The 24,382-nt window shown below is 35.8% G+C and overlaps 1 protein-coding gene across 2 annotated transcripts in view; it reads left to right on the top strand.

The window, feature by feature from the left end:
* Positions 1-24,382, top strand: part of KDM5A (lysine demethylase 5A) — an 86,601-nt gene that overhangs the window by 1,138 nt on the left and 61,081 nt on the right. For both annotated transcript variants that reach the window (XM_077871538.1, XM_077871539.1), the window contains exons 2-10: positions 2,191-2,268; positions 4,162-4,284; positions 11,380-11,550; positions 13,511-13,645; positions 19,538-19,643; positions 20,953-21,044; positions 21,640-21,798; positions 23,106-23,225; positions 23,902-24,060. In XM_077871538.1, the coding sequence (XP_077727664.1) occupies positions 2,191-2,268; positions 4,162-4,284; positions 11,380-11,550; positions 13,511-13,645; positions 19,538-19,643; positions 20,953-21,044; positions 21,640-21,798; positions 23,106-23,225; positions 23,902-24,060 (1,143 nt within the window). The remainder of the gene's footprint in view (positions 1-2,190; positions 2,269-4,161; positions 4,285-11,379; positions 11,551-13,510; positions 13,646-19,537; positions 19,644-20,952; positions 21,045-21,639; positions 21,799-23,105; positions 23,226-23,901; positions 24,061-24,382) is intronic.

Genomic DNA, 24,382 nt, shown 5'->3' with positions numbered 1-24,382 from the left:
GAGGAGGTGCTCGAAGTGTTAGGACGTGTTGTACCCTCGTGTACTGTGCTTTCTCCTTAGGATGCTAGAGTAAAAACTGCCTTTACACTGACTTTTTGTTTTTCTAATCCGAGTCCTACTAATGGTTGATTTAGTAAATATTTGCAAGCCTCATTTCAAAGGAAAGATTTCTTAAACGGTAATCTGAGATCTAGTCGTCCCCTAGAATGGGATTACCAAACAAGAACCCTAGACTGTGTTGCCGCAATGAAAAAGTCTTCCCAGGGGACGAGAAGGTGCAGCATTTATTTTAGAATTTGGTGGTTTAAGAGGAACTCTTTTGACATAAGGAACCAAGGTTCAAAGATTTATGAATTGCAATTATTGCAAGTAACTGTTTGCCTGTAGGTTTTTTATAATCCTCAATCTTTAAGGAAAGCAGATACTACTCCTTTGGGGGCGTTAGTGCCCCAAGAGGTTGAGTGATTTGCTCAAGGTCAAAAGATTTTTTTTCTTTACCCATGAGACCAACGTTTTTCAAATGCTGTTCCTGGTCCACCTGCACAAGGCTCAACCAGCTGCTTGTTAAAATGCAGATCTCCAGGCCCCTTTTTCAGACTAGAATAGATTTCTGGATGTGGAAGTTCTAGAATGTGCTTTTTTAGTAAGTACTCTCAGATGATGCTTAATGCACATTAAAGTGTGTGAACTATTGCCTTCGGTGCTTCTTAAAGGGACACCTTGCTTTATGTTTTGTCTATTAGTTATAAGAATAAAGGATGAAGTACTGTTTTCGTGTTGCATTTTAGAAAGCGTCTGCTCTCACCACAAACTACCACAGTGGTGTGCACCATAGAGAATAAAAAGAGCTGAAGCTAGGAGGGAGGAGGAGAAGCTAATTTAGCACCTACAGATTATTTCACTTAATATTCTTTAAAGCCCTAGTGGGTAAATAACATCTCATTTTACAGATAAGACAACGCTGAATAAGTTATATAACTTATCAAATGAATGATCTTGGGTGTGTGGCAAAGTAGATTTTGAACCTAGATCAATCTTTTATTCTAAAACCCAGGCATGCTACTACACCTGTTTATGCTTAATGAATTTGATTAAGATTTATAAACGTTAATTACAGATGAAAGATTAAAAGCTGATTTCTATGACGAATGATGGCATATGCATTGCCAAAAGCATCATTTAACTTCTGACATTTAATTAAAAGCTTCATTTAACTGTTGAACTATCAAAATTACCTAATACTGGCAAAACTTTAAGCTCTGAAGTTTTTCCTAAACCATATTTTCATCTACTCTGTTGCCTTTATGAATTAGAAATTGTGTTCAGGATTCCTTTAGTACAAAAAAAATAGTTCATTACTAAAAAAAAGATGGAAATAATATACCTTCTCTTTGTATGTCTTATTATCATTAAAAATAAATCTTGTTTACAAGCAGAATTTAATTTCAAAATTGATGTTCTTTGGTTTCTAAGGTAAGGAAAATTTTTTTGACTACTTCTCACATTTTTAAGTAGATTTACTATTATTTAGGCCAAATCAAAATATGTTTTCTAGAATCCTACTTGAATTGTGCCAGCCCATTTCAGTTATACCATAACTCCAATCTGGAAATTGCCCTTATTCTGTGAATTTGCTTACTTTTTAAAAAAATATTTGGGTGTTGAGAAACCAGGCTTTGAACAAAACATTTATGTAACACAGACTGTAAAGTGCTGTGTCACATTACCCATGAAAACAAAAAGATATTAACCAATTATATAAGTACTTTAAAAATCACCTTTTAATCTTCAGTTTTACCCTTTTTAGTTTCTTTCAAATTCTGTTTTATTTTTCATTTAGTAAACTTGGGAGGTTTATTAGACCCTGTTGGGATACACAAGTTCACTGCATTCCACTTGATTAATTGGGGAAAGCATAATTGTGGGTTATAAAGGATGGGACTCCTGAAATTTGAAGAGGATTTATAGATAAAATACTTTTAATAAGACAGTATGAGAGAGAAGTGATTGGAGAGAAGTAATATTAAAAACATCTCATCTAAAAAGTATTACTTTTCCTGTTTCTACAATGAAAAAGACTTAAAGTTGACTTGTCATCATTTATGGCTATTCATCCCTTAAATTTGAGGGAATGAATAATGCATTCTTACACATCAATATGTTTAAAAATATATATGTATTTTTATTTAGGATTGGCAACCACCATTTGCATGTGAAGTAAAAAGCTTTCGTTTCACTCCCAGAGTCCAGCGCCTGAATGAACTTGAGGTGAGTGTTATATTGTGATTTCTGCTTCCTGATTCATTCTTTGTCAGGGCTCCTGTAGAGAACTTTGAGCAACTCACGTACCAGGGCTTAGAATTAATGTTAGCTGAGGGGCGCCTGAGTGCCTCTGTCAGTTAAGCAGCTGCCTTCAGCTCAGGCCCCACCTCAGACTCCCTGCTCATCAGGGAGTCGCTTCTCCCTCTGACCCTCCCCCTCTTATGCTCACATGCACACATGCGGGGTCAGGGTCTCTCTCTTTGAAATAAATAAACAACATTAAAAAAAAAAAAGTTTTAAAAAAAAGAATGTTTGTTGGGATTGAATGGAAGGATGTTTCCTTTCCTTTCCTTTTCTTTTTTCTTTCTTCTTTTTTTTTCAAGTAGGCTCCACTCAGCGTGGACCCCTATGTGGGGCTTGAATCCTCAACCAGGAGACCAAGACCTAGACTGAATCAAGAGTAGGCTGCTTAACTGACTGAGCCACTCAGGCACGCCTGAATGGAAGGAAGTTTCTGGTTAAAAAGAAAAAAAAAAAGTAAAAAGTTCTTTACAGTTTTTCAACTTAACTGGGACTATGGGAAAGTATCTCCAGCTATGTTTTTTTTTCTTAGTGGAAATATTCAGTGCTCACCTGCAGAAACCTGGAATTCTTTTTTATTTATTTTTTATTTTTTATTTTTTTATTTTGAGACCTGAAATTCTAAGTTCTGCTTCCTTACCATTCTACTAAAATTTTTGCTGATGTTGGAAGATTCTGTCTCTTGGGGTCTTTGGAAAGTAGATTTTAATATTTTATCAGAGGTTTTCAAAGATTATTTTTAGTTCTAACAGAACTTTTCCAGGACTGTAATCTGATTTATTAATAACTCTTTAAATATTAGTAGTTTCTTTTAAGTTTTCTAAATTGAAGTCTTTTTTTTTTTTTTTTTTTAAGATTTTATTTATTTATTCATGAGAGACACACAGAAAGAGGCAGAGATACAGACAGAGGGAGAAGCAGGCTCCATGCAGGGAGCCCGATGTAGGACTTGATCCTGTGACTCTAGGATCATGCCCCGGGCCGAAGGCAGGCGCCAAACCACTGAGCCACCCAGGGATCCCCTGAAGTCTGTTTAAATATCTCTGTTTTTTTCTGTCTGCTGGTTTATCAGAAAGGTACTTCAGTATGGTAGAAAACTGTTTCAGAGTACAAAAGAGAAATCTAAGCTAGCTGAGGCTTAATGTGTCGCAATGAAATATTTTTTTCCCTTGATGCTCCTGAAATATTTACTTTCCAAGATTTTAATCTTTTTCCCTTTAGTGTCTTGTCATTAGATACATGAAGGATCTTAATATCGGTGGGGTAGAGAATTGGTGTACTGAGGTAGGCATATTTTCTACAGACGAAATGATAGAATGCTTAGAAACAGAATAATCCAATTTACTAAATTTTCCGGTTAGCTGAAAGACAAGCCAACTTTTATCAAAAAATTGCTTTGGTTGATAAAATGTAAGAACATTTCTCATATATGAAAGTGACTTTTTTTGCCGTAGTGAATAAAGCTTATTAGAAGTATTTTGTCTTGGGGCACCTGGGTGGCACAGTGGTGGAGTGTCTGCCTTTGTCTCAGGTTGTGGTCCTGGGATCAAGTCCTGCATTGAGTCCTGCAGGGAGCCTGCTTCTCCTTCTGCCTATATCTCTGCCTCTTTCCCTGTGTCTCTTGTGAATAAATAAATAGAATATTTTTAAAAAAGGATTTTCTCTCTTTATTATTGCCTTATTTTACAGGGTTGGACTAAGCAATAATGTAGACTTTGAATTTCTTTAGAGAAATGAGTATCTTTGTTAAGTAAAACTTATTTATTTTCAATCATAACTTAATTCCTATTTCTGATTTCTGTTTTTTAATAATCTTAGGCAATGACCAGAGTGAGACTAGACTTCTTGGATCAATTAGCAAAATTTTGGGAACTCCAAGGATCTACTTTAAAAATTCCAGTGGTGGAGCGAAAAATCCTGGATCTGTATGCTTTGAGCAAGGTGAGGCTGTACTTGGTTTAGAAATTGGAGCAGAGACTAGTGAATCTATGAAATTAGGAATTTCCAATAAACTTGATGGAAAACATTGTTTGCTATGGAGGAATTGACAATGTAATGTAAGCATGAATAAGTGTAAATGACAGATTTTGAAATTTTTTAAAAAATTATTTTATAATTTAAGATTTAACATTTAATGACATAGATTAGTAGGCTCTGTGATAAATAATACACAAAAAAATGACACCAATCTGTTAATATTATCTTGTGTTGAGTTTAAATGTTTTATGTTGATCTTGTCATCTTTTTTATACTTTTTTAATTTAATTGAAAATTTGTTTTATTAAAAGAGATTCATGGTGCTCACCATTCTCATATGCTGCGTATCACTTATGTTAATATTTGTAAGCATGCTAACTGAAGCCAGCATTATCCAGAGCTTGATAACTCAAGGGTGAAGAGTTTAGACTAATTTTTGCCTACACTTCCATTAACTTTGTAAAATTATATTTCTTAATGTGAAAGAACTAACTGACCTGCGGCAGCGTTTAAATTACCTTGAAAACATGTTTTGTTAATACAATAATAAAAATTTACAATCCTTTTGACTTGAGTGAAGACAGCTTGATTATCTGAGGAATTTTACAAAATATCTTTCTGTGTGATCTTTCATATCCTCTGACACTGTTTTGAAATAAAATTATTTAAATTGAAGAGTTAGTTTTAGAGATATCACTTTCAAGGAAAAATGAGACAAACATGTAAAATATTTTAAATTTAGTTTCAGGTCAGAATGTTTTAAAAATTTTATACTAAATCTTAAAGCAGAAGATTTATATGGCTGACAGCTGGTGAGTGTCTCAGGAATTAGTGTCATCAATGACATGACTTTGAAACAGTTTGCTTTCCACTACTTTATAATGGGAAGCAATTTTTAGTTATCAGTCTGAGTGTTTAAATTGTTAATTTGATGGTTTCCTATGTTGACTAAACCATTTTGTCTTATTATTTTTAGTAATAAAAAGTGTTACGTGGAATATCTATAACTTAATGGAGTTTTTTTTTTTGTAAAAGATTTTATTTATTCATGAGAGACACACACAGAGAGAGAGAGAGAGAGAGAGAGGCAGAGACACAGGCAGAGGGAGAAGCAGGCTCCGCGCAGGGAGCCTGACATGGGACTCTATCCCGGGTCTCCAGGATCATGCCTTGGGCTGAAGGCGGAGCTAAACCGCTGAGCCACCCGGGGCTTCCCCTTAATGGAGTTTTATGTTAATAATTACTGTTTATAATTAGTGCAGCAAAGAACATTCGTTCTAGCCCTTAAACCTTAAACCTTAAACCTTTTTTTTTTTTTTTGGTCTGTGTAATATTTTAAAATATAAGGCTTAAATTCTTCCTTTCCACCTCTCCACTCCCATCCCCAGTCTTCAGAACTAATCATTTTCAATTCTTTTGGTCGTTTCTGATTTAGATACTTTTATTTCCAAATACTATGCTCATGTTAGTTCTTCACTTTTCAGTTTTAAATACTATAGCCTGATTTTCTACTATTAGTGATGGAGAATGGGTATAAGAAACCTAAATCCTTACATAGTTCCCCTGTTCTGTTCTAGTATACTTAGATCAAATTTTTTTAAAAAAGATTTTTTTCTTTAAATATTTTATTTATTTATTCATGAGAGACGCACAGAGAGAGGCAGAGACATAGGCAGAGGGAGAAGCAGGCTTCCTGTGGGGAGCCTGACGTGGGTGGGACTCGATCCCGGGTCTCCAGGATCACGCCCTGGGCCAAAGGCAGCGCTAAACCACTGAGCCTCCCGGGCTGCCCCCAAAAGATTTTAAGTAATCTCTATACCCAACGTGGGACTTGAGTTTACAATTCCAAAATCAAGAGTCACATGTTCCACTGACTGAGGCAGCCAAGTATCCCAGATCAACTTTTTTATTAATGAAAACTTATTACTGTGGGGCACCTTAGTGGCTCAGTTGGTTGAGCGTCTGCCTTGGCTTCTGGTCATGATCCCAGGGTCCTGGGATCAAGCCCCATGTTGGGCTCCCTGCTCAGTGAGGGGCCTGCGTCTCCCTCTCCCACTCTCCCTGCTTGTGCTCATTCTCTCTCAATCAAATAAACTCTTTAATAAAAAAATTATTACTGTGACTGTAAATACAAATATTATTTGTACCTGAGCCTTATAGTGTGATATGATTGTTTTCCTTATACCAATTTTTATTTTTCTTGGAATTAATCCCCCTTCCTGTTTTCATTTTGTAAGCTTTCTTTGTTACCCATCAAAAACTGATTTTTCAGATTTTCTACCAGCAGTATAAATCCATATGCTTTACCTATCAGGTAGTCTATCAGTTCCATTTTCCTCTTGGAGCCATTCCTCTGGAATTCTTTTTTCCTTTTTTAATTTTTTAAAATTAATTAATTAATTAATTTATTTATGATAGTCACAGAGAGAGAGGGGGGGAGAGAGAGAGAGAGGCAGAGACACAGGCGGAGGGAGAAGCAGGCTCCATGCACCGGGAGCCCGACGTGGGATTCGATCCCAGGTCTCCAGGATCTGTGCCCTGGGCCAAAGGCAGGCGCCAAACCACTGCGCCACCCAGAGATCCCCTGGAATTCTTTTTTTCTACTCCAATCCAGACTCCTTGTTTTTTAAGATCAACTGTCAGCTTGGAACCTCCTTTTACTTTATTATTCTGGGAATTCCCTTTGCCTCTCTTCTTATTTCACATCTTCCTATTTACTTGCCTTACTCCTATTTTGGTGAGGCATTTCTTCTGTTAGTTTTATGAACAAGAAGATAAATGGAATGTAAATTTTTTGCTTATCTAAAAATGTCCTATTCTTATACTTTAGTGGTAGTTTGGTAGTGTTTAGAAGTCTCAATTGTAAATTGTTTTCCTTTAGTATTTTGAAAACTTTACTCCATTATCTTTTAGTTTCCAGTGTTGCTGTTGAGAAGAAAGATGCAATAGTAATCCTTGTTCCTTCCTATGTGGCTTTATTTTTCTTGAAGATGTAGAACCTTCAGCACCAATTTTAAAGTCCAACAGAACATTCCATAGTGAACAAAGCTGTTTAAATTTACCTTTTATTTATTTTATTTATTTATTTTTTTACCTTTTATTTTTATGTAAGTCTTCATGAAGTTTGTTTTAAGTAGGGTCATCATAAGGGAATTTGTGAATCATTCCAGTCAGTGATTCTAAGACTTTTCATCTTTTTGCTGTCTTTCTCAGTGGCACAACTGTGCAGGAGATGTCTCTAAGCAAAAGCAAAATTTTGGTAACCTTCCATCTCAGATTCAATTTTAGCTCCTTGTAATGTGCCATATTGTCTTCTTCCAAACTTCCTGATACCCTTCTCCATGCAACTGCTTCTGCGGAGAGAATGTCCACTTCATCATTGAATATTTTTATTGCACTTGATAAATTTTCTTATCTGAGCTCATGTTTTTGAGGTCCTATAACTTTTCTTGTAGTTTTTCCATTCTTTGATAATTTCTTCCACTTACCTTTTTTTTCTCTGAACTTTTACTAGTTGGATGTTAGACTGATCTTTAGTTAGCTTACCTATTTCTCTTAGGTTAGGTTCCCTTCTTTTCAAACTCCCCTGAGAGTAAATCTCTAATCTGCTTGGGGTAGACAGCTTGGGGTAGTTGCCTGGCTGTACTGACTGGAGGAGGTCTAATTGCCTTTTTTTTTTTTTTTTTTTTTTTTAAGATTTTATTTGTTTATGAGAGACACAGAGAGAGAGGCAGACATAGAGGGAGAAGCAGGCTCCATGCAGGGAACCCGACTTGGGACTCGATCCCGGGTCTCCAGGATCAGGCACTGGGCTGAAGGCGGCGCTAAACTGCTGAGCCACCTGGACTGCCCTCTAATTATTTTTATAAAAGTTTTCAGCCAGTCCTATTCTTTGTTTATTGTCATCTCTGATTTTTTTTTAAAGATGTTATTTATTCATGAGAGAGAGAGAGAGGCAGAGACATAGGCAGAGAGAGAAGCAGGCTCCCCGTAGGAACCTGATGTGGGACTCCATCCAGGAGCCTAGGATCACAACCTGAGCCAAAGGCAGATGCTCATCCACTGAGCCACCTAGACATCCCGTTATATCTGATTTTAAAGGGACTGTTGCTTCCATTTCTTAAGCCTTTCCAGGCCCTATTTTGGAAAGGCTTCTCCTTGGCTTTCTTCTTTTGAAGGTATTCAGTTGGTTTTTGTTTTTTGCCTGCTAGATTATTACTTGTGTATCTGCTTTCTCATCTGTGTCCTATGTCTTTTTGTTCCTTTACTGTCATTTCAGTGAAGGCTTGAGAGGGAGCTTTTAAGTAGAAGATTACTGCTACTTAATGTCTATTAAGATTGTCTCCTATTGTCTCCTTAATGTCTATTAAGATTGTCACACTTAGTTTTACATTGGATGGAAATTCTGACCTTGATTGACATTATTCTTTGGTCAAGTTTTGATTAAGGGCTTGTCTCTATTTTGTTCAGTATATTGTTGCATGTCATGTATCTTTTAGAAGGCTTGGTATAAGTGATATTTTTCTAGTGACAATGGTGTGATATATTTCATGGCAAAATGTAGTAAATCGTTTTCTATTTTGGAATTATACATGATAATTTTTGAATCTGTCGGTTGAAGAAAAACAAGTGACAAGTTTTGTGTGTTTTATAGTATTAGGCCCTGTTAGAGTGTTGTATGCACAAAGCCAAAGTCATAGTGTTAGTTTCTTTGTGAGATAGTTTTATCTTATTTCTTTGCCATACTCTGCTGGCTGTCATTTTCACAGCTGTGTGCCAGTAAGCATCTTAGCTGGGTGGGACAGCATGACTCAATCCATGCAGATATATCATTACTAATGGAAATTTAGCTTAAGATGATTTGCATATGAAGTAGAGTAGTATGTAATGGTGATAATTATATTGTATAATGAAGATTACTAAGAGAGCTTCTGTTTCATTTCAGACTCCTCCTCACTTGCTTCAGCCGCATTGGCTTCCTTATTGTTGCTCAAACATTTGAGATAATCTTTCTAATGTGGGGCCCTTGCCCTGACTATTCCCTGTATATCTGCTTGGATATCTGCTTCACCTTGAATTTTACCTTTATAATGAAGTTTTTTGTGCTTGTTTAATACTTCAGCTATACCCTTACTCTGCTTCTTGTGAGGTCTTTTAACTGCTTTTCAAAGTTTCTTCTTCACTTTAAAATTTACATACTATGTTTATAGCCTGTTTTTCCTTCTAGAATGTAAGCACCATGAGGGCAAAGATCTTTGTTTTATTCACAGATGTATCTCAAGCACCTAGAACAGTACCTGACAGTATAGAAGCACTGGAAAGATGTGAATGAGAGGCATCCTGATTCATCCACTTGCTTCCAGAAAACCCTCTCAGACGCCCTCATTGTGTCTTCTTTTACACTACAAAATTGGAAAAATGAGCCTTTTTTTCTTTTTATGATTTTCTCCTGGATAACCTTTTTTAACAGAGAGGGGCTTCTCTGAGGATGTGATAAAAGAAGCTAAAGAATTAGAGATGTGTTCTTTTTTTTTTTTTCTTTAAAGATTTTATTTATTTATTTATTCATGAGAGACAGAGAGAGAGAGGGGCAGAGACATAGGCAGAGAGAGAAGCAGGCTCCATGCAGGGAGCCTGATGTGGGACTCGATCCCGGGACTCCAGGATCACTCCCTGGGCCAAAGGCAGAGGCTTAACCGCTGAGTCACCCAGGGGATCCCATGAATTAGAGACGTGTTCAACTCTTTTTTTTTTTTTTTTTTTTTTAATTTTTATTTATTTATGATAGTCACAGAGAGAGAGAGAGAGGCAGAGACATAGGCAGACGGAGAAGCAGGCTCCATGCACCGGGAGCCCGATGTGGGATTCGATCCTGTGTCTCCAGGATCGCGCCCTCGGCCAAAGGCAGGCGCCAAACCGCTGCGCCACCCAGGGATCCGAGACGTGTTCAACTCTTGTGCACGTGAACTTACATGTTTCCACCAAGCTTTCACATATTTCAGAAGAGGGAAATTTTGCTTTGCTATAGATCTGTCTTTGTCTGTAATAACATTGTAGAGTACAAGAGCTGAAAATGTTTTTATTTATAGCATGCACACCTCCCATTTGCCCACACAGAGACATCATAATACTGCTAACATTGAAATCATGTTTATTTTGTCCTGGTGCTTTTTGTGTTTTTTCATCTGTCTTCACAATGACTGTGCCAGCCAGGCACCCCCCTCTCAACTTTTTTGATACAGAAGAATAACAGTAGTGTATACTCTAAGAGGAAATTTTTTTTTGAGTTTAAATAACGATCACAGTCCTTTTTATTCTATCATTAATCAACTGAAGACTGCCTATATTTTAGAGTGTGAGAGATGTACAATATCAATTTCTGGAAGATAGGGAACTTTTTGATATATGTATATTCTGTATAGTGCCTGGTTTGATGTGAGCATTCATCCAAATTGTCCAATTTATCTTGCTTCTTCCTATGTCAATACATTCTGTACTATATTTTCTAGTAAGTCTACCACTATGATCTGATCTTTGCCATCATTCCTTCATAATCTTCACAAAAAACTGAAAAATTACGGCCTTTTCCAAAATATTCTCTGAATCCATTGTTTTTTTTTTTTTTTTAGATTCTATAATCTACTTTTCCTACTTTTAGGATTTATGTTTGTTTCATACTATATAATTTACATTTATGGTTTTGTTTATTTTTGTTCTGTTTTTAATTATTTATATTTAGAGTTCCTTGTGGATATCAAGTACATAAATCTGTTTAGTTTTCTCAAGGTATGTAATGCACAGAGTGTATTTATTAAATGTTTTTGAATGCTTCATTAAAAAATAGGCACAATAACATTAGTTAAATAATAGAGTTTAAAACTTCTAAAGATCATTGTCTTTCATACTTTAAATGTTGACACAGGTTTCAATTTTGTCAGGTATTTATGGGACGGAAATCAGAAATCTAGATCAGAATAATTTTTGTACTTAGCAGGCAAGATATAGAATCAATATATGAATCTCCTTTCTTTCTTTAAACAACTTTTACTTTCTTTTCAGATTGTTGCCAGCAAAGGTGGTTTTGAAATGGTCACGAAAGAGAAGAAATGGTCTAAAGTGGGTAGTCGCTTGGGATATCTGCCAGGAAAAGGAACTGGCTCTCTTTTGAAGTCACATTATGAAAGAATTCTCTACCCATATGAACTTTTCCAATCTGGTGTCAGCCTTATGGTGAGATGCATCATTTTTTTTAGGAGTGGGTAAATCCAGTCTGCCACATATGATTGTTAGACTGTGTTCACATAACAAGTTAGCAGTTCACTAATAAGTATAGCAAGTTATGCTTTTCCAGGTACCAAAATTTGGGGTATCAAGGTATGAGTTTTAATTGAGTAATTTTTGGTGGTTAAAAGTAAAGGCTAATGGTAATGAAGGATATTTTCTTTATTTAAGGTAGATTCTCATGACTTAAGCTTTTTGAAATATTCCTCCTGTTGGTTTCATGTATTTTTTAACACCTTTATTGAGGTTATACTTTGCATGTGATAGAATTCAGTCATTGTAGCTACACAGTAGGCTTTAAATAAATTATACATTTATGCAGTAATCACCACAGTACAATTTTAGAATATTTCCATCAGCCCAGAAAGGTCCTTTGTGTTGGGTTGTGGTTGGTTTGTTTTCTTACCACTAAACTCAGATAAATACCTGATCTGCCTTCTGGCTCTGTAGTTTTTATGCCTTTGTAGAAATTTCATGTAGATGGAATCATACAATATGATTTTGTGTCTGTCTTCTTTCACTTAGCCTAATGTTTTCAAGGTTCATCTGTGTTTAGACTCTATTACTATTTTGTTCCTTTTTACGGCTGAATAATAATCCATTGTATGGTTATACCATATTTGTTAATCCATTTACCAGTTGGTGGACAGTTGGATTGTCTCCAGTTTATGGCTGTTATGAATAAATGCTATGAATATTCATGTCTAAGTCTTTGTGTGGACATATGTTTTCATTTCTCTTGGGTAGATACCTAGGAGTGGAATTGCTGGGTTATATGGTAAGTTTATGTTTAACTTTTTAAGAAACTGCAAAACTGTTTTGCAAAGTGGCTGAACCATTTTACATTCCCACCAGTAATGTAGGTTTCCAGTTTCTTCACGTCTTTGCCAGCACTTGATATTGTCAGTTTTTTTTTTGCTTATAGCCATGCTAGTGGGTGTGTAGTGGTATCTCATTGTGGTCTTAATTTTCATTTCCCTGATGACCAGTGGTGTTGTGCATCTTTTCATGTGCGTATTAGTCATTTGTATATCTTCCTTGATGAAGTATCTGTTCTGATCTTTTTTTTATTGGATTGCTTGTCATCTTAAGAGTTTGCTATATAATCAGGATTTTATCTAAGTATATGATTTTACAAATACCTTCTGCTAGTCTGTGGTTTATCTTTTCATTTTTATAATGGTGTGTATTTGAAGAGTAGTTTATTGATTTCCTTCCCCTGCTTCTATGGATTGTGCTTTTGTGGTCATATTTAAGAAATCTTTTCTTAATCCAAGGCCCCAAAGATCCTTTTTTTTTGTTTTCATCTAGAAGTATTTTAGTTTTTGCTTTTATATTTAGCTCTGAGATCCATTTTGAGAGTTTTTTTGTATGGGTATAAAGTCTAAGTTCATTTTTGGTGGGGGAGGGGAAATGCATATGAATATTCAGTTGTACCAGTATCATATGTTTAAAAGACTACTACCCTTTTCCTGTTGATTTACCTTGGCATCATTGTTGAAAATCAGTTGAGTATAAATGTGGGTTTATTTCTGGTCTCGTTGTTGTTGTTGTTCTTTGATCAGTATATACCTTAACACCAATACTAATCTTGAGTATTATAGCTTGATAGTAAGTTTTGATATCCAGTACTGTTAGTCTTCCAACTTGGTTCTTCTCTTTTCAGAATTTCCAAAGAATTTGCATTTCCATGTAAATTTTAGGATTGACTTCTCAATTTCTACAACAAAAGCCTGCTAGAATTTTGATAGGGATTGTTTTACATCTATAGATCAATTTGGTATATAGGGTTGTCATCTGGTTTCATGTAGTTTTGGGGATTTATTGGAAATTTGCTATTTTTCCCCTGATTCTCAAATCTGATTTCTTACCAGTGAACCTGCTCTCTTTCTGTGCTCTGATTCTTTAGGGTGTACAGATGCCTAATTTAGATCTTAAGGAAAAAGTAGAGCCTGAAGTTCTTGGCACTGATGTTCAAACTTCCCCAGAGCCTGGCACGAGAATGAACATTCTGCCGAAGAGAACAAGACGTGTCAAGTCTCAGGTATCAACTTCTGTGGATCGTTTTTAACAGGAGTTTTTTTTTTTTTTAAAGATTTATTTATTTATTTATTCGTGAGAGAGAGAGAGAGAGAGGCAGAGACACAGGAGGAGGGAGAAGCAGGCTCCATGCCGGGAGCCCGACGCGGGACTCGATCCCGGCACTCCAGGATCGCGCCCTGGGCCAAAGGCAGGCACTACACCGCTGAGCCACCCAGGGATCCTCTTTAACAGGAGTTTTAAGTTCATTGTGCAGAACAGTTATGTGATTATTAGAGACATTCACATACTATTGTTCTTTAGAACTTGAAGAGACCTCTCTTTCATTTACCTTCAAGGTGAACCAGGAAGAAATTGCAAATTCAGTCTGATTTGATTTGGAAAGCTTTTTGTTAATTTTGACCAGTTTTTGATGGGGAAGACAAACCAGCGGGTGACTCTGGGAACTTGTAGGGCCTGTGTTACAGACATGCTGCTGAACTATATTATATTTTATTTTTGTGGTTAGTAGAAATGAGAGTAGTAGGAAAGTGTGGTTTTATTTTTTACTTATTCCTTTAAAAGCTAGAGTATAAGTTTTAGTGTCTGAACTGCTCCACTGTTAACTTCTATAGTGTTCTTGTAGCTTAAAATAATTTCATCAGAAGAAAAACGCCCTAATTTCTTCTTGTCTGCGCTTGTTCTCCTTTCCCCATTCTCATTTGTGGTTCTCAAAATGTGTATTTAAAGTTGTTGTAAAGACAGGTCGGTAGGTTGGGACAGTTAAGATGCTATTCTCCTTGCTCTGAATTTATGCTCCTTAAATAATCTCCTGAATGATAATTTAGCTTCTTAGGAACTTTGATAACAAAGGTAGGTGTCTTGGATGGCAAATGTGAATTTAATGGGAATTCATTGGAAAGTGAATTATAAACTTACGTTCATTTGTTAGTAAATTACTGGTATATAATAAAAATCATTTAGTGGTTTATAATTAGATTAGTGTTTTACTGCATTATAATTATATTAATTCTATTTTACATTTATCATAAGAATTTTTTAATTACAAACCATTATAAATTAGTAACTCTAGTTTAGTCATTAAGTAATTTGTGTTACTGTGGTCGATCTAAAAAATTTTGATCATCTTTGGGTATACAGTGATGATTCTATTTCAAGACCGAAAACAGTTGAAAACTAGTCTCTGACCTGGGGACTCAGTTTTGAAGAGTTGCCCCAGGTGGCCCTGCTCCTCTAATTAGTTGACAGCTTGTGATGAAATTTCTTTTGATGTTCCTTCTGAAACCTTCTGCTACTCATTGCCTGTATGTATTATAAGAAAAGGACAACATAGAATGTTTTTACCCATTGTAATAATTGCCACCGTAGTCAGATTGGTTGATATCAGGTAGAAACTAGAGCCATCTGTAGGATTTTCAGTGAAGAATTTGTTTAGTGCACAATTTATCCTTAATTACTATATTGCCAAGTTGGCCTCATTCCTTGTCTTCAATTTCAGAAAGAAAAGAGACTTTCTGGTAGAAATCCTTTAACTTTTTGCCCCATATCCAGAATTATTGATATTCATTCTTAATTTCTCCTAATCTCTGTGGGCAAAGGGTACCTTTGTCTCTAAGAATAAACGTCCTACATCTGTCCTTTCTGGGTTCTTTGGGGATTTTAATCTATCAGATGTGAAATCTTTCTCTCCTACCTCCTCTGTCTGCTGGATCTCCTCCTACCCCCAATTTAATCATGTTGAAAGTCTCATCTTAAAACAAAAACTCTCTTCCTAGATGATGCCTTACTGCTTGCCTCTTTTCATGAAGTTCCTGGAAAAACAGTTTATGTTGTCTCAATTTCTTCAGTATCTAGCTTTCTTACTCTGTAATCTGACGTTGAACTAGATCATTTTATTGAAACACCACCCAAGTTACCACTGAGTTAATTGTCAAAATTTTTTTATTTCTTAGCCTTCATCATTTCTGGTCATGTATACATTTAATATGGTTGTTGATTACTCTCCTTGAAATTCAGTAAGCTTGATTTTTCTTTTTTTTAAAGATTTTATTTATTTATTTATGATAGAACTAGAGAGAGAGAGGCAGAGACACAGGAGAAGCAGGCTCCACGCCGGGAGCCGGACGTAGGACTCGATCCTGAGACCCCAGGATCGTGCCCCGGGCTAAAGGCAGGCGCCAAACCGCTGAGCCACCCAGGGATCCCCCAAGCTTGATTTTTCTTTGGCTTCTGTATTGCCTCTTTCCTGGTTATCCTCTTCACTCTTTGACCTCTCCTCAGTCATCTTTGTTCTCTTTTCTAATTGTCTTTTACATGGTATTTTTAGTCGTTTCCTCTCTTTACTCTCTCTAGCTATTTCGTCTACCCTGTGATTTCAGTTACTACGTGTACACTCAAGATTCCTAAATATGTCTCATAGATGCCCATGTTTCTTTTCTGTTTACCAGGCATGTGTGTGTGCATGTAGTATATGTATACATGTGTATGCATATTGGTGGCCATTGGTGGCCACAGCAGGTATGCTGAATTCAGTACATCTCAAACATTATCATCTTCTCTAAATCTGTTTTTCTTTTGTTATTTTCTAGCTTGGTGTCCATGACAAGCACAGCTATCCAATAGTCTCTTAAACAAGAAACATAAGTTATGAAAGTTATCCTGCTCCCTTTTCTTACCTCTATCATATCACATCACTTGCTTTACTCTGCTGTGATTGTTTTCTTCTTTTTTTTAAGATTTTATTTTAGAGGGAGAGAGAGAGAGTGCATGCAAGTGGCATGGGGAAGGGAAGAGGGAGAGGGAATCTCAAGCAGCAGAGTCTGATGCAGGTCTCGATCTCACAACCCTGAGATTATGACCTAACTGAAGTCAAGAGTTGGACACTTAACCTATTGAGCCACCCAGGCACCCTGCTATGATTATTTTTTCATCTCTGACCTTACCAATGAGCTTTTTGACAGCTGGGATCAGTTTGTCTGTATGAAGGGTTATCAGAAGGGTTATACATTGGAATGAAGCCCTTAATGCCAATATGTTTCATTATTGGTAACACTAAGTTTGAGCCAGATTTTTCCAATATACTTATTCTGTTTTTAATAAAAGTAATCAGAGTAAACTATAAGACAGTGTGAATAAACTGTCTTTCAGTTATGTTTTACCCAGTGGTTTTCACATTCATTGATGATCCTTACCTGAATTAGTTGTTATGTTGGTGGTTACAAACCAGGTGATTTTCTAGCTCTGTCATTTTCTACATTTGTTAGCATCTTTCTTTCTTTCTTTCTTTCTTTCTTTCTTTCTTTCTTTCTTTCTTTCTTCCTTCCTTCCTTCCTTCCTTCCTTCCTTCCTTCCTTCCTTCCTTCCTTCCTTCCTTCCTTCCTTTCTTTCTTTCTTTCTTTCTTTCTTTCTTTCTTTCTTTCTTTCTTTTTTTTAAGATTTTATTTATTTATTCATGAGAGACACAGAGGCAGAGACACAGGCAGAGGGAGAAGCAGGCTCCATTCAGGGAGCCCAGAGTGAGACTCAATCCTGGGATCACACCCTGAGCCGAAGGCAGAGGCTTAACTTCTGAGCCACCCAGGCGTCCCAGCATTTTTCTTAAAAGGAGAACTCTTCTCCCATGCTTTCTTTTTTCTTTTTTTATTTTTTTTTAAGATTTTTATTATTTATTTATTCATGAGAGAGAGAGAGAGGCAGAGAGACCCAGGCAGAGGGAGAAGCAGGCTCCATGCGGGAAGCCTGACGGGGGACTTGATCCCAGGTCTCCAGGATCATGCCCTGGGCCAAAGGCAGGCGCTAAACCTCTGAGCCACCCAGGGATCCCCTACCATCTCTTACTTCTTTTTGATAATCTTGGTAATCTAAGTAATCTCTTACTTACTTTTTAGCACAAAAAGGCTCACTGTCTTCATGCCTTGCTTTAGACCTGGCATCAGCCATTTCTGGTTCATTTTAGTGTGAAGTAATATTTAGAAACCAAGATCTGAGCACAAGGTGTGCTTGTTTCTGATGGGATACCATTGCTTTTGTAGGCCCTTTTAGTGGTTAGGTCTGGGAAATAAAATTTAAAACATTATGAGTTTATATTTTCAGAACTCGACTGATAATTCCAGTTCTAATCTAGCATCTCACAGTTCTTGTGGTTTATGTTGTAGTCTTTTCCTAGCTTTTTGAGTTAGAAACTTAATTCATTTATTTCTGTTCTTTCTGTCCTGATACGTTTAAGACTATAAAATTTCCTGTGATCACTGCTTTATCTTATTCCTGAGATTCTGACTTACAATATTTTTTTGTTATCATTTTTAATAGGAAGTTAAAGATTTCTAACAAGTCTTTATTTTTTACTTATTTTTTTAAAGATTTTATTTATTTGACAGAGAGACAGAGTATGCATGTGCAAGCACAAGCAGGGGGCAGTGGTAGAGGGAGAGGGAGAAGCAAGCTCCGCACTGAGTGGGGAGCCTGCCAGGGGCTTGATCTCAGAACTCTGGAATCATGACCTGAGCTGAAGGCAACTGGTTAGCCACCTGAGCCACCCAGACGCCCTGATTTTTTTTATTTTGTTATTTCTAGTTTTTATTCCATTAAGATCAGATAATGTTGTTTTATTATTTCGGGATCTCTGGGTGGCGCAGCGGTTTAGCGCCTGCCTTTGGCCCAGGGCGCGATCCTGGAGACCCGGGATCGAATCCCACGTCGGGTTCCCGGTGCATGGAGCCTCCTTCTCCCTCTGCCTATGTCTCTGCCTCTCTCTCTCTCTCTCTCTCTCTCTCTGTGTGACTATCATAAATAAATAAAAATTAAAAAAAAAAGGTATATACATAAAAATGCCATTTTGGTTTGGTTCTTTTTTTTAAAATTTTTTATTTATTTTTTGATTTTTTTTAGGTTGTTTGGTTCTTCTATAGCCATAGGTTTATAAAGCTTATATTTTACTTGGTTTCTTTTTATTCTTATTGAGTATATTTTTAATAAGTTTTGGTTATTTACTTAGTATACATTCAGAGTGTACGGTCCATCTGAATTCACGATGTAACACTTGCATCTATCAGGATGGTCCCATCTTTGAGTACTAGAGTGCCAAATGATATCAGCTTTAACATTAACAACACAATTTTCATGTAAGGACACATTTTCCATGTAAGATTTCCAGAAATAGGTAATTCTAGGATTGATTCAGCAACTGCACAGTGCCATGAAGGGCCCAGGCGCTTTCCATCTTTCTGCCTTGCTTTCTTCAGTGTGTGGGTAATGTATCTCTTCCTAATTGCAGTGTGGCTGCTACACAGTCTAGCACCAGGTTTTTACCAGGCTGAATCTCCTAACAGTAGGAAAGAAAGTTGGAGCAAAAGGCTTATTACTTTTTGAGAAGCTTTCTCTTTTATTAGAAGGTTGAAAATCCTTCCCAGAGGCTTTTAGTAGATGTTCTCCATGTCTCATTGGCTAAACCAGGATAACATTTCTACACCTAGCTAGGTTATCCCCAGCAAAAAGAAGTGGCATGCTTGGCTTAGGATAATCATTATTTGTCTCATGAGATGGGCATATTGCCTTCTGATCAAATTGGGTGTTCATTAGCAAGTTAGAAGTGAGGATTTCTATTACCAGTATTATATTGATTATTACCAGTGGTATTTGTCTCTGGACAGAACCTAATTGACAACTGTGCTTTTAATAAAGATATTCTTCTGTGGAAAGGAAGCTGGGTGTTGCATAGTGCTTGGATGACTGTTCAACTATTGTAATGAGACAGTGAGTGGATTTAGAGAGAAGAAATCAAATAATTTTTTCTTCATTTTGAAGAGGATCTTGAAACTTTTCTCGGGTAAGAAAATAAATACATGCATCAGAATGATTAGATAATGTGAGTCTTGTTTATTTATTTATTTATTTTTAGTCAGAATCTGGAGAAGTGAACAGGAACACGGAACTGAAGAAACTTCGAATTTTTGGGGCTGGGCCTAAGGTCGTGGGCCTAGCAATGGGAGCAAAAGATAAAGAAGGTAAAATCTGTTATTCAGTCATGAAAAGAAATAAGGTACAGCCATATGGTTCTGATAAGATTCAAATAATATTTGAATTGCAGTCGGCCTTGGGATTTTCTTATGAGTGTAAACTTGCAATGTGGTTCCTAGGCAGATTACCTTTTATGGTAGATAATCTTAAATTTAAGGTTTGAGGAAGCATATTATTGAATTTTTGAATTATTGAATTTTTATAATATTTGGAAGAGAGAAATTTTCCTTTTCCATGTCTAACATGTGACACAGAAATTTATAGTTTTCTAAAGGCTAGTTTATGAGAGGATGGTGAAATGAACCATCCTCACTTGGCGATCCAAAGCTTAAACATACATACATACATACATACATACATACATACATTTATTTATTTATTTATTTATTTATTTATTTATTTATTTTCAAAGCTTAAACTTTTTTTTTTTTTTTTTTTTAGCTTAAACTTTTAAATTCACAGACAGGATTCTCCAACATTTAATACCAAAATGTACCGTGGAGAGCTTATGACTTAAATTCTAATTCTGGTTTTGTTATTTTTCCATAATTGCTTAGGTATATTATGCCACTTCTAAATAAACTGCTTGAAGAAAGCCTTGTACTTTCAGTTTAATATGTTTGAAACTTTTCATGAGTAAAATTGCAAATGCAAAGATGAAGTTCCACTATTCTCTCTACATATGTGTCAATTTTAAAACTCAGTTTAACAATGATTGTGTTGGAATTGTTTTTAATGTATATGAATTTAATGAAATGCTATAATCACAAGTTGTATTAATTATTACCCATTTTGTGATAAGAGAAATTAAGTCACAGTTCAGATTGTGGATGAGAACTCTGGAGGGTCAGATGATAGTGTCCCATCACTCTAAAAACATTCAGTGTGATAGGACCTACTAAATACATTATATTTCTTATCACCCTTTTAAGAATTAAGTGCTTTAATTATCTTTTTCATACTTGTACTTACTGCATTGACTGGCAGTGATCTTAAAACTAGTCTCAAATTTGTCACTTATAAGTACTATATCCAAGCAGTATAGAATTAGTAGTGAAGCTCTCGAGCGTGATTGCCTGGATTAGATACCCAAATCTGCCACTGACTGGCTGTGTGATTTTGGGCAAGTTACCTAACTTCTCTATAAATTAGATTCTTTATCTTCAATGGGGATAATAGCATATCTACCTCATAGTGTTTTGAGATTTAATTTAAATTATTTTAAATAGTGTCTGGTCCATAGTAGGCTCTCAACATTAGTTTTTACTATTATTATATAACTATTTTTATTTCAAGATGAGGTCTCCCGAAGACGAAAAGTTACCAACAGGTCAGACGCATTTAACATGCAAATGAGACAACGGAAAGGAACTCTCTCTGTTAACTTTGTAAGTGTTCTGAGATGTGTCAGGAGGGAAAGGATTTTTTTTTAGTTTTGCACTTTTTATCTTGCTATATATTGGTATGCCGTTTAGTTCATTTGGTTAGAAGACTAGAGGGTAAATCTAAAATTGCAGCTCTTGTTTATGTAATGTGAACCTTGCTCTGTCTGTTTACATTGATTCTTCCCCTAAGTCATACTCACATAATACCTTGTGAGAGAATGAATATGAATCTGTAAATTCTTGAGCTGTATTGTAGACCATGTTCAGTATTCATGCTCTTCCAAAGAGTGTTGTGTATAGGAAGGATGACATGGTATATTTTATTTATATAAGTTGACTTTCAAGTAACCTGGATTTGTGGTCTTTATTCTGATAACTTGATACACTTTTATTAACTTGCCTGTAGAAGCATTGAGGAAATTGAGGAAGTTTTATGAAAAGCAGTTTAAATTTATATAAAAAATATTCAGGATTTAAGTTATGTGTACTCTTCAGCATACATTATTTTGTTTGCTTCAATTAAGGAGTTCCTGGTAAAAATTTAAGTTACTTATTATAGAAAATAGACTTTTATTTTATTTTGTTTGTTTTCTAACAGGTTGATCTCTATGTTTGTATGTTTTGTGGTCGGGGAAATAATGAAGATAAATTGCTTTTGTGCGATGGATGTGATGACAGCTATCATACATTTTGTTTAATTCCCCCACTACCTGATGTGCCCAAAGGAGATTGGAGATGTCCTAAGTGTGTTGCTGAGGTACAAGCCTAACTTTTACAAATCTTGTCTTTAATTAGCAGCAGTGATGCACACATACACACACAGAGTAAACTCATTCTCAAAAGCCCTCACTTTGTTCTTCAGTGTTTAAAATCTCTAGGATTTCTTTAAGAGCAATATTGAATGAAAATATAATTTTTTTTTTTGAATGAAAATATAATTGTATTGTGGCAGCTTACCTTTCAAAAGTTTGTTTTCTGACTGTTGGTTAGATAATTCTGTTAATTGTTGTAGATGAATGATAATTTTGTTCAGAACATTCTTATTCCTGCAAAATAATAAAAATGAAGAGGACTGTAGGTTTCTTTTTTTTAAATTATAAAAATGTAAAAATCAGACATGAAAGTCTGGAACTTAGGATTTATGCATCCAGTTTTCACATTACCAGGTAAACTAATGATATCTGTTTGCTTATTTAAGTTTTTAGTTAATTATACTGAATTAAAAAAATTTATTTATTTTTAAAGATTTTATTTATTTATTCATGAGAGACACTGAGAGAGAGAGGCAGACACACAGGCAGAGGGAGAAGCAGGCTCCTCTCAGGGAGCCCGATAAGGGACTTGGATCACACCCTGAGCCAAAGGCAGATGCTCAAGCACTGAGCCACCCAGGTATCCCAATTATACTGAATTATTCTTACTGAAAGATTAGTGTCCCGAAATATCTAATCTGTTTACTTTTTTTAACAAAATATTGTGATAGAACGTGGAAGGGAAGGAGTTGGCTGGACTGTATCTAGGTGTATTCAAAGGTTTCAGTTATTATTCTCAAGGTTAGATGATTCAGAAGCAGTTCTACTCTGCTAGTTTGTGTTAAGATACTGGTCAGGGTGATTGATGGTGTGAAACATCCATTCCTATAATTAAATATTCTTGGAATACATTGGTGTCTCTCTATCCATTATCTTTCCTTCATCCATGAACATTTATTTTGTCCTTAGCTACATCCACTGAGAAACTCAGAATCGTAGGCATCCCTGGGCTTGATTGCGTGTTGGTAGCTCTGCAGGTGTTTGTCTTGGTGTCAGAGCTTAAAAGCCAGTCTTAGGTTCTGAAGCTGTCTTGTTACCATCTTCCTACTGGAAGGCTCTGAAAATGCAGCTGAGGTTCTAGCACATTATTTCCTAATTGTACATTGCAAGTGATTAACACTTGTTTTGCTGTGTAAGGTTGATTGGATTTGCTTCACTTAGAGAAATGATCAAAGAAGGTAATGCCTGTGAGCCTTAATATTTTGTTCAGTTCATTTTCAGTGAGTTAACCTTGGGTATTTCTTGTTCTTAGGAATGTAATAAACCTCGAGAGGCCTTTGGATTTGAACAAGCTGTACGAGAGTATACACTTCAGAGCTTTGGAGAGATGGCAGATAATTTTAAGTCTGATTATTTCAATATGCCAGTTCATGTGAGTATCTATGTTTTAGGTCCATTTGGGGAGGTATGAAGATTTATTTGAGTCTAAAGTTTTTGGTTCGCTTTCATCATTTTTTGGGAAACAGCATGAAAAAGATGATAGAATATTAAATCTAAAGGTAAGGGGCCTGGCATCTGTTTCTTTCACTCGCTAATGTGGCAGTGTACTCGTTTTTGAAAAATCTTCTTTGATCTTTGAATTTTTTATTAGGCTTCTGTGAGTAATCTTTTATAGAAAAGCATGAAGTATGTGACAGTTGCTTTCTGTTTAGTTATTTGTGATATGAAGTTTGCTTCTTTTCCTTGAGGATCTTGGGCTTTTTAAAATCCTTATCCAAAAAGTTTGCCAAAGCTATTAAAATTCAGCCTTAATTTTTGCATTTTCTTTTTTCTCCTTGATGTCCTGGGTCATCTTTATAGTTCTTAACTGGGAAATAGCTTGCAGAAAAAGGCAGTGAAAGTTTATTATGTTTTTCTGACCATCTAATTTGTCTTTAGCTTTTCCCATCCTCGGTGAAAAAACCTAGGACCCTGGTCTTTTCAGTTCTGGAAAATAAGATTTTTTTCACTTTATCATGAGTTTATGTTCACTTTACCTGCATATTATGTTTTAGAAGGTTATGGTTATAGTGAGTTAGTAATCTGTAATCTTTGTTTTCCCTGTGTAGATGGTTCCTACAGAACTGGTAGAAAAGGAATTCTGGCGGCTGGTGAGCAGCATTGAAGAAGATGTTATTGTAGAGTATGGAGCTGATATCTCCTCAAAAGACTTTGGAAGTGGATTTCCCGTAAAGGATGGTCGGAGAAAGATGCTGCCAGAAGAAGAGGTGCAGAGCAGATAGTAGTAATTCAAACTTACCCCAAATTGATTTACGTTTTGCACAGTAGAAGCTACCTTTCTCTATAATCTTGAGGGTTTATATTCATTTAAAATATTAAATATGTAGGATTTGGATGTTATAAATGATCTGCTGTTTTAAAAACAATACAAGGTACCTTTAAGAATTTAACTTTGCATTATAAAACCAATTTAATTAGTTTAAAACTTTGATTCCAGATAAAAGAATTTTACCTAGCTCTTTCTGTTTGAGAATCTAGAAGATGATTTAAGAATTTAAAAAAATTACATTTCATTGATAGGTCTCAAAT

Source organism: Canis aureus, chromosome 25, assembly GCF_053574225.1.
Source record: "Canis aureus isolate CA01 chromosome 25, VMU_Caureus_v.1.0, whole genome shotgun sequence".
NCBI classification, from domain to species: domain Eukaryota; kingdom Metazoa; phylum Chordata; class Mammalia; order Carnivora; family Canidae; genus Canis; species Canis aureus.
The sequence above is the reverse complement of the archived record's forward strand: the minus strand, read 5'-3'. Positions and strand labels throughout refer to the sequence as shown.